The sequence below is a fragment of the Arvicanthis niloticus genome, chromosome 4 (assembly GCF_011762505.2).
Source record: "Arvicanthis niloticus isolate mArvNil1 chromosome 4, mArvNil1.pat.X, whole genome shotgun sequence".
Classification (NCBI taxonomy): Eukaryota; Metazoa; Chordata; class Mammalia; order Rodentia; family Muridae; genus Arvicanthis; species Arvicanthis niloticus.
In genome coordinates, this window is record NC_047661.1 from 50,194,837 (window position 1) to 50,207,846 (window position 13,010).

The window sequence follows — 13,010 nt, forward strand, 5'->3', positions numbered from 1 at the left end:
TAATGGGAGACCCCAGCATGCTGGACTTCTGCAGAATAAAACACTCTGCCTTTATATACTACTTGAGTCTGGAGTATCATTCTTTGGGGAATCTGGACCCTTACACTTTTCACCTTCGCCCAATTGGGGACAAACATGGATCCTGACGTACTTCCTGCCGACATATTTTCCTACCTAGTGTGATCCTGTACAATTGGGACAACTACCTTGTTTGGCGAAATGAAAACATACACTTGTTATCTTACATAAGCCCCCCAGTATTTCAGGAAGCTATCTGTCCTTGGGCAAGCAGAGCTTACAGGTTAACTTTAGCCCTTACAGAATAAAGACTTTCAACTGGCTACAAACACTATGGCCTGTGTCTGTGTAGTCTCCTCTGGTAGGCTCCCTATAACAGTTTGGTTGGTTGGTTTGGTTTGGTTTTTGGAGGTGTGTTGCAACTGTTGTTTGGTTTTGAAATATTAGGGTCTCCTATAGCCCAGCCTATCATCAAACTGGCTATGTAGCAAATAATGACTTGAACTTCTGTTCTTCCTGCTTCAACTGCACCCTAGCCCAAGTGCTAAGGTTCCAGTCTTGCACCACCTTGGTGAGCTCAATTCTGTTTTGAATTTACATTACTATAAATTCAGTACTGTTGCCCACACATCTGGAATCGGCCAAAATGTCTGCTCCACTTGCCTGATTTCTTGCCTCCTCCTCTCCTGCCTCTGATCAAATTAACTTCCTCCAATACCAAATCTACTATCACACCAATATGGCTACTTCTATACCTAATTCCTTCACCCTTCAAAAACCCAGGAAAAAGATGCTACACTGTTTGTGAAAGGTCTTTCCAATAAACACTTTCTCACCAACCCTCCAGCACTGCTTTTCAGCAATGTGCATTCTCCTTTGCATCATAGCTATTCATGTTAATTTGTTTACTTTCTTCACCAAGTTCATCATATACAGGCCCATCTTTTATTATTCTACTTCTGTTTGAAAATAAGAAGAAATGTACTCACATAGTTACTTGAATATTTTAATCTAATCTAAATCCACAATCAGAATGTACAGTGTTATACAGATAGGGCTTACTTAAAATTATTCACTACTTACATACTTTTCTCAATGATAATGTCTACTTGTAGGAAGAATCATTCCTAATTAAGTTAAACTGCGGATTCATCTTTAATATTAAAAAGAGAGTTATGACAATCACTTTATGTCAAAACCTAATAGTTATAAACATTCTATATAAAAAGTCTACCAGTCAACAAATGAATACAGGCATGCAGTATTTAATCCCTATATTCCAGAGTCAGAGTCAGGAGGATCTATATGAGTTCAAGGACAACCAGGGGCAGAGAGACCCTGTATCAAAAAAAAAGAAAAAAAAAAAAAAGAATTGAGACACTAGTTTTTCTTCATCAACAAATAAATGTAAAGATCAACAAGACCACCCGCCTCAGCAGATGAAGGCAATCCTATGAAGCTGAGGACCTCGCTTGATCCCAGGATTCACATGTTCCAGAATCACTTCTGTAAATTGTTCTTTTGTTGTGAGGTAAGCACACCAGAGACTGCCACATGGACACTCTTAAAGCCAAAGAGAAAATCTTTATTGCACAGGGAAGCTTGCCCAAATCATGCAACCCAAGCCAATGACTCTGTCTTTTATGCACAAAACCCACATCCTGACTGTTCCATTTCAGTTAGCAGGAAATGAAACTACAGAAGGCAAAAAGCAGGGGTAGTACATTTGGAGACTTCCCACTTGGGGACTTTCCTGGACTCCTTGACTTAGCCTGTGCTCCTGTTTTGGCAGGTGGAATAGGTCTTTGCTCCTGTTTTGGCAGGTGTTGCAACCTACATACTAGCTTTGCAGGACTAAATGGTGCTGTGAACATGGCATCAGTTGTGCTAAGGTCTGGAGGCCTGTTACACTCTAACCCCTACAAGGTATGCCGTGGCATGCATCCACCCACATGCATATACAATAAATAATAAATGGATGCTATGTATATGCATATATATATATATATATATATATATCAGAGAATAAACTTTTTAAAGAAGTGTAATTGACATAAAGGTACAGACAAAATAACAAGGAAACCTTCAAGTACAGAATTCCAAGTTTAAGAGTAATTTGGACTTGCTATGTTTTATATCCAATTTCCAGACTCTGCAAAGAAAACTGACTTGCCTGGCTTTCTGATTTGAGCCATTAGCACCCAGACCTCAAAATCTGCTCTCAAAATATGCAGTCTCTAACTCACTTTATAAATCATAAGAAACTGTTCCTTCTGAAGTAGGTCATTATAACAAGTCAACTTCTCTAATGATTTGTCCAGAGAGGAAGCATGAAAAGTCCACCTTGTTAGAAAAGTACACCAGTAATTAAAACTTCAAGAATTAAATGCACAGTTCTGTAATATTACCTTTAAAAGCAGATTATTTGATTGAAATAATAACAGGGTAACTGAAATAGAAAAATATAACTAAATATTATTTATCAATTTCATAATTAATATAAACCTTGAGTTTATAAGATTAAGCAAGGCAAAAGCGATTAGCAGTTTCAAAGTCGCCCCCTACCACTACCAACAGGGCTTCTCTATGTAGTTCTGGCTGCCCTGAAACTTGCTCTGTAAAGCAGGCTGGCCCCAAACTCAGTGATCTCTGCCTCTGCCTACAGAGTGCTGCCACCGCCTGGCTTTCAAAGTAACTCTTATACCAAAGAAATGATTGCTGTTTAGAACTGATAAATAACATCATTACTAATTTAAAACATTTGTTTGTAAACTAAGCAGTAGTTCAGTTTCTAGATCCTTAACATATAAAGTACAGCAAAGAACCAATATGTAGCACTATATCAGCACCCACTGATGACTACTGTTATATTAAGCAACTAACTCCAGGTTTCTACTTCAGCCTTGTAAAGTCTGAAATTCGAAGGCAGTATGTGACAAAGAAAACAACCAGGGAGGGGCTGGAGTGGCTCAGTGGTTAAGAGCAGTTGCTTCTCTTGCAGAGGACATGGGAACACCTTCCAGCACCCACAACTATTTTTAACTCCAGTTCCAAGGATCTGACACCCTCTTCTGACCTCTGCAGACAGGCTAGGAGAAAAATCTATGGAGCCAACAGCTATAGGTAGCTTGGTGGTAGCACTTGGTGGTAGCACTTGGTGGTAGCACTTGCCTAGAAGTTACAAGACCTTGAATTGATCTCTAGCTCCAGCATTGAAAGAAAGAAATCTATAAAGCCAAAAGGAAATCACTGTGCCCACTAAAGTAAGACTTATTTTCTAAATATACATTTCATCATTTTACTACTAAAGTAATAATTAATAAACTCTAGAATGTGAAACATACCTATGACTGTTCCTACTCATCAAAGAACATTCTACTTAGAGTTTATGGGTAGAACAGAAAAGACTTTACCTCAGAAGGAAAAAACTACTTAGCATTTCTAGCCACTTCTGTTAACATTTGCTTAACAAACAACTAATATAAGAATAAACACCATTTTAAAAATAGAATTAGTTATAGATGCCTCATATTACAATTTTTGAATATAATTCTGAACAATTATCTGCAAGTGGTTTTTTGGCAACCTGTGTACAGATCAGCTCATACATGGTTAGGTAAATATGAGATTCTGTTGTGTTCTAGAACATTTAACCTGTTTTACTATAAGAATTTACATGTAATTTAAGCCCCAACAAGAATGGCTACCACATTGATCTACTGCCTCCCCTCATACAGATGTGTATCTGTATGAGGATACATAGCATATATATAGCATACAAACACACACACACACACATATATATGTATGTATATATATATATATATATATTCCTTGTGTAGGAATATATCCTACATGAGGAATATGAGGAATATATACACATATGTCTACTACCCTTTATTAGGACAGAAATCAAAGTTCAGCATAATTTATAAGGAGTGCTAATCTTAACAAATTACTGGGACTTCTGTTGTTTTGAGACAGTATAGCCCAGCTAGACAGGAACTGTCTATGTAGACCAAGCCTCAGATTCCTGGGCATCCTCATGCTTCAAGCTCCAAGTACTGGATTACAAGCATGGTCCACTATGCCTGGCTATTGGGACTTTTAAATGAAGAGGATTTATTTTACATGTTTCTCTTGTATGCTCTCTTTTCTCTTTTCTCTTTTCTGTTCTCTTTTCTCTTCTCTTTTCCCCTCCCCTCCCCTCCCCTCTCTTCTCTTCTCTCCCCTTCCTTCCTTCCTTCCTTCCTTCCTTCCTTCCTTCCTTCCTTCCTTCTTCCTTCCCCCCTTCCATTCTGTTCAGTACCATGGATTGAACCCAGGGCCTTCTGTATGCTATGTAAGTATTCTACCAAGGAGCTATTATTGCATCAAAGTCTTGTTATATTCCAAGATGGTCTCAAATCCACTGTCCTCCTGCCTTTGTCTCTTAAGTGTTAGGATTAAAGGCATGTAGCACCCTGCCCAGTAGACTGTCTTAACGTCTACTGGCGTATCTTGTCTTAACGAGATACCCAGGCATACTTTATATACAAGATGCTCTAAATATTTCAGAATCATTTAAAAATATTTAGCCTACAACTACCTTTATATAGATTCACAACATAAAAAGAAAAATCCTATCTGTCAATAATATAGCTCTGGATATCCTAGAATTGACTATGTAGACTAAGCTGCCCTTGAACTCACAGAGATCCAATTCCTTCCACCTCTATAGTACTGGGATTGGAGGTGCCCATCACACCACACCTGGCTTTTCAAATATATTTTAATTTAAATAATATTAAATCAGGCATCATGGAAAGAAAGAAAGTGTAGAGGGCTTGTAGATAACTCAGCAGGAGAATATATTTGCCATCAAGTCTATGACCCGAGTTCCATCCCTGGAATCCATGCGGTAGAATGAAAAACCCCAACTCCCATGAGTTGACCTGTAACCTCCACATGCAAACCCTGATGGGTGAAGGCATATGAACCCACAAATAAATGAATACATAAATGTAATAACAATAAAGTATAGGGGCTGAAAAGATAGCTCAATCATTATGAGCATTTGTTGCTCTTACAGAGAGGACCCAGGTTCAAGTCTCAGCAGCCACACAGTAGCTCATAAGCTCCTGTAACTCTAATTCCAGAGGATCTGACAACCTTGTCCTCTTCTGACCTCTGCAAGGACCAGGCATGCACATGGTGCACAAACATGCAAGCAAAACACTCACATGCGTAAAATAAATAAGTCCTTTTTTGTAAATGTTCTTAAATCCAAATAGAAGTAAGAAAATTCAGGTTTTGAATGTGACCAAAGTCAATCTCAACCACTATAACAGATTCTATCTTTTGAGAAAATCTTCATATTATATACATATATGTTTATACAACATAAACAAGTTTTTAGTTTATTTATTTTATGTGTCTGGGCATTTTTGCCTGCATGTATGTATGTGTGCCATGTTCATGCCTGGTGAGAAGAGGTGTCAGATGCTCTGGAAGTGAAGCTACTGACTGATAAGAGCTGCCCTGTGGGTTCTGGGAATTGAACTCAGGTCTTCTGCAAGAACAGACAGTGCTCTTAAGTTCTGAGCCATCTCTCCAGCACCGTAACAGATTATTTATTAAAGAGAATGTTGCACCCCTCGTGTTGTACAAACACAAAAATGAAGGGAACAAGTGTAGAGCTTACCTTGCTGAGCTAAAGTTGATCTAAGCATCCCTGTCTTTGACCAGATTTTTACTTGTCCATCCTCTCCAACTGTGCAGAAAAAAAAAATTATCTGTAGAAATTAATCTTAACTTTACATGAGCATATATAAGTAAATGTCTAAATGTTTAAAATTCAGATGCAACTCATTCCAAGTGTAACAGAGTATGTTTTAACTGTAAATTTAAATCGAAATTACATGAAAAAAAAAAGCTTTCATCAATGTACCCTAACTTCCATAGTCAAAATTTCATTTTTTCCTTCAAACTTTGATAGCTCAGGAGTGTGTTACTCAAATACTACTTCAGTTGACACTACGATCTCCACTTAGACTTTAAGAAAAGTATTCTGCATGTAGTATCTACTGCAGTTACCACCCTCAGGGAAATGAAATCCACCTGTGACCATCATAGCTCAAACAAGAAGAAAGAGCCTGGAGCTACAGAGAATCATTTAAGAAAGGGATTTCTGGTTGGTTGCTTGGTTGGTTGGTTGGTTGGTTGGTTGGTTTTTGTTTTTTCCAAGACAAGGACTCATTATGTTCTTTCTGGCTGTCCCTAATTTACTATGTAGACCGGGCTGGCCTCAAGCTCACAGAAATCTGCCTGCCTCTGCCTCTCGAGTGCTGGGAACAAAGCTGTGTACCACCACATCCAGCAGGATTTTTGTTTTTATTTACTTAGTGGTTATATTCTACTACTGTGGTGCTAGATACCAAACCTAGAACCTTGCACATAGTAGGTGAATACTCACTCTGCTGCTGAGATACATTCCAGCCTAGAATTTATATTTCCTGCCTAATTTTTAAAATGATTTGCATCTAAATATATTTATATGCTGAAAAAGAAGCCATTGACAAAGAAGTTAAAGGTACCGGTGAGACAGAGGACATGTCACTAAAATAATAATAATAATAATAATAATAATAATAATAATAATAATAATAATAATAAAATTAAAATTAAAAACCCTCCTAGAGAAGGCCTAAGGGAGATTAAAAACATCTGCACAGATTTTAGGTACTCCTTTCTTCAAGGGGTGCAGCTTAAGCTTGCTCTTCTTCAGTGTGGTTTGTACTTGGTGACTTGCTTTTAAGGAACAGAGCAGGATGGAAATGGCCAAGTATGATTCTGAGGGTGAATCAGAAAAAATACTGTGGTTCCTAACCTGCTATTTTTTGCACCCCTGGGAAGCCATGTACCATGACATAAAAATATTCAATCAGCCCTACGGAGTTGCCTATGTGGCAAAGAATTAAGGTATCCTGCTAAAGCCAGAGAAGCAAGGCTCATGCCAGCGTCCACCTGTGTAAGCCACCACAATCAAGCCTTCTCAGGACTGTAGCCACATGTTACAACCTGAAGGAACCTCATGGCACATGCAGCCAGAAATATCCACCCACCAAAGCTGCTCCCAGGCCTACAGAAATGGCCACACATCCAGCACTTATTGTTTAAGTCTAATTGTTGAGGCAACTCATTATGCAGTAATAGATGACTAATATAATAAGACCTACCCCTGGAGGAGAGAAAGCAGATATAAGTAAGTTTTATGAAAAAAAATTTAATTTTAGAATTATTTAAAATTATAACTTTTACTTACTCTAGGACTTAATCATTCTAAAAGCATTCTTTGATAGAACAAATTAATGATTAGTATGAATCTCAAGAAATGGAAATATTGACACTCTCCTGTAGCCCCATCATTGAGAAGGCTGAGGCAGGAGGATTGCTAATGAGACCAGACTGACCTACAAAATGAATACTAAGCCAGCCTGTACTTCATATCAAGATTCTATCTCCAGATAGAAAATGAAGAAAAAATAAAATATTCTGAATGATACCATTTACACAGCAGTCTAAATTGGTACTGTGACAATTATTTCTACTAGATAGTGAAGTATGCTACTGCGACATTAATGTGGTGGCTAGCTTTAAATGTCAACTTGCCACATCCAGAGCCACCTGGGAAGAGAATCCCAATTGAGAAATTATCTAGATTAAGTTGGCCAGGAGGCATGCCCCTGGTGGTTTATCTTGACTATTACTTAATATAGGAAAACCCAGCCCAGTGTGGGCAGTACCACTTCATGGCTGGTCCAGAACTACATGACATCAAAGGAAGCAGGTTAAGTGTTTGCTCTCTCTCTCTGTTGATTGTGGATGTAATACACTGAGTTCCTGCCTTGACTTACCCACAAAATAGACTATAATCTGGACTCATAAACTACAATAAGCCCTTTCTGCCCAGACTTTGGCTTTGCTAACAGTATTTTATTGCAACACAGAAATTAAAGTAAAACAATAAAAATATCTTCTTTTTAAAAACTATATATTTATGTATGTATATGCGTACACTGTCACTGTCATCAGACATAAAAGAAGGCATCAGATCCCATTACAGATGGTTGTGAGCTACATGTGGTTACTAGGAATTGAACTCAGGACCTCTGGATGAGCAGTCTGTGCTCTTAACTACTGAGCCATCTCTCCAGCCTGAAAATATCTTCTTTGAAACTTTCTCTTTATGAATTCAGTTAAAAGGTTATTTGGGGGCGAGGATGGGGAGACTGATCAGTGATAGATCACTTGCTGAGCATGTGAAAGGTCCTGGGTTTGATCCCAGCACAACAAAGAGAGACAAATTTGCAGAACACTTACCTGTCACTAATGCTGTCCCCTCATAATTCCATCTTCCTGCGAGCACAGCCCCACAATGAGCTTCTACACTCTTTTCCACTCTTCCCAACTTGGAAATCAGATGAAACTTACCTAAAAGAAATTATCTGTAAGAATCTATTTATTAATTAACTTATATTAAAATATTTGACTTCCTATTACTAGATTAATTGGCATTAATGAACTAACAATTAGCTATTAGGCACTTGAGTCATAAGAACAATATAGTATCATTATTCTTCTTAATTCAAGGAACACAAGTCTAATTTTAAAAAGATGCAAAAATGTGGCATGAAAGACATTCACATGTATTTCATTTAGTAAGCAAAAAAAAATTAAACTTATATATATAAGCCCTGACTTTTTGGAGTAATGTAAATTAATTATGAATGAGAAAATACTATAAACATTTGAAAGATGTGGGACACATTTTTAAAGATCACAAATGCCTTACAACTGTCCACAGACTGGGACACACATGTAATGTCAGCACATAAGAGGCCAAGTACAGTGATTCCAGAACAGCCTGGGACACCCAACGAGACTCGGAAGGTGTGAGGACAGGGAGAGGGAGAAGGAAAACACAAAGAAAAGGGGAGGAGAAGGGAGAAGAGGAGGAGACAGACCCATAGGGGGAAATAATATTATACAACTACTAAACAGGTTATTTCTTACTATGTCTGGGTTATTAATTCTAAAAATTATATGCTATAGAATTAAATGAATGAAGGTATATATTGATAATAATAACCATAGCTCCTTACTGTTTCCAAGAATTGGGAAAAAAAACTAAAGTAAACCCTGCAGTACTGAATTAGAATTGGCGTAACCAGAATATATTCAAGGTTTAGATAGAAATGATAGAGAACTGGTTACTGACATGTATCTAATTTTTTTTTTACATTTCTTTATTTATTTATCTATTGGGAGAAGAGACATGCATGTACCAAAGAATGCATATACAGACCAGAGGACAACTTGCAGAAGTTAGTATCTCCTTCCCACATTGTGAGTTTTAGGGACTGAATTCAGGCCCTCAGGCTTGGCAGCAAGTGGCTTTATCCACTCAACCACTTGAATGGCTCTAATTTTTTAAGTATACACCTGTATCCCCATGTCCATGAAGAGTCTGAAGAGTAGCTACACCCCATTAGAAAGAACACTCTTAGAAATGTCTGTATCTGGGCTTTTAAATATCATTAACCACCTAAAGATAGAGGTGTTTGGAAAGCTGAAGACTACAGTAGTAGTGTGGGGCACCTTGTGCAGGTAAGGGCATGCCCAAAGCATGATGAGCACACTACAAAACAAAGCAAAACTCAGTGTTGGCTCACTGATGGCGCTCTCGGTGGCCAAATGTGAGACACTTTTAAAATCAAGATTAAGAAATTATAGTAACAGAATATTAATGAAATAAACATCTTGAGGCTAACCTAACATTAAATCAAGTAAGACAAATGGCAAGAGACAGAAAGTTTTTTTCTTGAAGTAGAATACCAACTATCTAACATGGATAGATTACAGAGACATAAAAGCTATCATGTAGCAGCTTTTCTGGTAACAAATGATCTAGCCAAGAATCATCAACAGATTTTTAGAAATGAGAGGAAATCTAAGAAGGAAAAAACACTTTTGTATAGTATGAAAATATATTTTCATAAATTTGTTGCTCTTGTGGGAGACTGACTTTACTTCTCAATACCAATAGTTCACAACCATCCATAACTCCAGTTTCAGAGTAGCAGACACTCTGGCCTGATCTCTCTAGGCACATGCATACATATAGGTGAAACATGGTGAGTACACATAAAAGTAATCAAAAAGCCGGGGAGAGAATCATTAACATCGTAGTAAAGACTTAGTAAGCACTGGCTATCAGATAAGGAAAGTTAACATCACAATCATGTGTCAAATCAACACAATGAATCTCCCAATATTGCCATTAAAAATTAAAAAGCTGAATCAAATCTTAAAGAAACCATGACAAAATAAAAAAACAAACAAACAAAAAAACCCCAGGGACTTTCTATAAAGTAATAGACTAGGATGCTTCAAAATCATGACGGTCACAGAGGGAAATAAAATGACAGTGGATCTATATCAAATAGCAGTTTTGTAAGACAACTCCAGGCACAAATCACAGTACTATACTATACTGGTAATACAAAGCAGTGCATAGGCCGTTCATTAAAAACTTACCATCCGAGCTTGTGAGGACAAAGCTTTCTGCCTGAGTCTGTTTCTTTATGCCTAAGCTCTTTGGAAACCAGTGAAGGTCTATCGGGTAGATGTCATCAGGCAGCTTGACTATTAGGCTGGTCTCACTGGTTAGCAGGTTCCACTTGACTATCTGGTGATCATCACTGCATGAGTACAGCTCCTCAGCAGTAGTCCAACCCACACAGCTCACTAATTCTTGATGTGGTGCTGCGTCAAGGAGATGTAAAGCTCAAAAGACTGAAGTCTTTAAAGTCATTCATGATGTAGAGCACAAGAAGCCAAATGAACAGCCCAATGTTTTTAATTTCTAAATGTAGTTTTTCATTGTGTGACTTTTTTTTTTTACACTTTTTGAATGATTTATTTAACTTTATTTTATGTGCATTGGTGTGAGGATATCAGATCCTTTGGAACTGGATTACAGACAGTTGTGAGCTGCCATGTGGGTGCTGGGAATTGAACCCAGGTCCTTTGGAAGAGCAGATGGTGCTCTTAACCACTGAGCCATCTCTCTCATTGCATGACTTTTAATATTTTTTCCATATAAAGGAACTTGTCTTTCAAATAAGTCACAAAAATAGAAATCAAAGAAGAAAGTCAGAGAGGGAATAAAATTTGTGATTGAAGATACTTCTTAAGCATGGTCAAAACACACACACACATTCAAAAACAGCAAGTAAAAACCCAAAAGGTAGGAAGTGATGTTGGGAGACAGGCAGGAAGACAGGGGACCATGCATCTTACTACATAAGTTACTAGGTTACCTGTTAGAACAATATATATAATTTTAAATTGTTGTAGTTTATTTAACAAGTATGATGTATTTAATGTGTGTGAATGTTCTGCTTGCATGTATGTCTGTGTACCATATACATGGCTGGTAGCTGTGGAAGTCAGAAGAGGGGTCCAGATCTACTGGAACTGGAATGTGTTAGCTAATTCTGTCAACTTGGTACAGCTGGAGTCATTTGGAAGGAGGAAACCTCAACATTGTGAGAAAATGACCCACCAGATCAGTCTATGATTCATTTTTCTTGATTGATGATGGATGTGGAAGAGCCCTGCTCACTGTGGCAGTGCTCTGGGATGGTGGTCCTGGGCCATAGAAGGATAGGCCAAGCAAGCCACGAAAGACAAGCTAGTAAACAGCACCCTTCCATGGCCTCTGCATCAGCTCCTGCCCCTTGGTACCTCCTGTTTGAGTTCCGCCCTGACTTTCAACTGAAAGCCCATCACTTTCAAGTGAAGGACCATGATATGTAACCATAAGGTGAAATAAACCCTTTCCTCCCCAGGTTGCTTTTGGTCACGGTGTTTCATCACAGCAATAAAAACCCTAACTAAGATATTGATTTATGGATGGTTGTAAGCCACCACGTGAGTGCTATTATTTGAACTGTGTCCTCGGAAAGACCAGCAAACACTCTTAAAGTCTGAGCCATCTCTCCAACACTCTCCCTCTTTTTGAGATAGGGTCTCCTTAAGTATCCATAGCTGGTGTAGAACTTACTATGTAGACCAGGCTGGCCTCAAGACCACAGATATCTATCTGCGTCTCTGCCTCTCTGCCTCACAAGTGTTGAGATTAAAGGCATGAGCCACCATGTCCAGTAACACATATTTAGTAAATTAAAAAACATTAGCTTTTTTAAAGACTGAACTGTAACTGTGAACTGTCTTTCAGTTGCACGTTATGATGACAGCCCTCTAGGGAAGGTGGTGCCTAACAGCTGGAACTACCATCTTACCATTTCTCCTGTGTTTATGTTACTTACCATTTTCATTTTGACTTTTTCATTTGTATGGTTCTGAGAGTCCTAAGGTTCTATGAATGATGGCTACATCCCCAACCCTTAGTGATCTATGTTTAATTAACAATACAATATTTTAAGACTTAAAATCATATTTATTATGGGGGAGTGTGCACATGTGTATGTATGAACATGTGTGTGTGTGTGTGTGTATAGGTGTGAATAAGCACTGCCACAAGGCTTGTGTAAGGTCAGAGGACTCCTGCAGGAGTGTGCAGAAGTTGGTTTTCTCCTGCTACCACGTAGGCCCCAGGAATCAAATTCAGAACAGGTTTGGTGCCAGACACCTTTACCCACTGAACCATCTCAAGGCTCCAACAATACAAATTTTCTGACACTAAAGTAAAAAATAACTCAGTTACAATTTACCACTAAGATGCATAGGAATAAATGAAATATGATTCCCCCCCCCCCATTCTTTATTCCATTTAGCGTTTTCAGTCCCTGATTTAACCCGAGAATTCTATTTACGTTCTCACATCTGCTATCAGGACAAACTGTTTCCCCCAGCAAACTGTGTACCTGGAGGAAATACTCCACTTGTCACCTGTGTAAGGTGCTTATTCTTGTTTATCTTTCTAT

At 38.2% G+C, this 13,010-nt stretch overlaps 1 protein-coding gene across 2 annotated transcripts in view; it reads right to left on the minus strand.

Annotated features, from left to right (window-relative positions):
* Positions 1-13,010, minus strand: part of Ift80 (intraflagellar transport 80) — a 107,761-nt gene that overhangs the window by 81,744 nt on the left and 13,007 nt on the right. The window contains exons 3-5 of one of the 2 annotated variants that reach the window (XM_076932498.1): positions 10,597-10,816; positions 8,380-8,490; positions 5,702-5,770 (exon numbers count right to left, since the gene is read on the minus strand). In XM_076932498.1, the coding sequence (XP_076788613.1) occupies positions 5,702-5,770; positions 8,380-8,490; positions 10,597-10,816 (400 nt within the window). The remainder of the gene's footprint in view (positions 1-5,701; positions 5,771-8,379; positions 8,491-10,596; positions 10,817-13,010) is intronic. The other variant, XM_076932499.1, reaches the window with a different exon arrangement.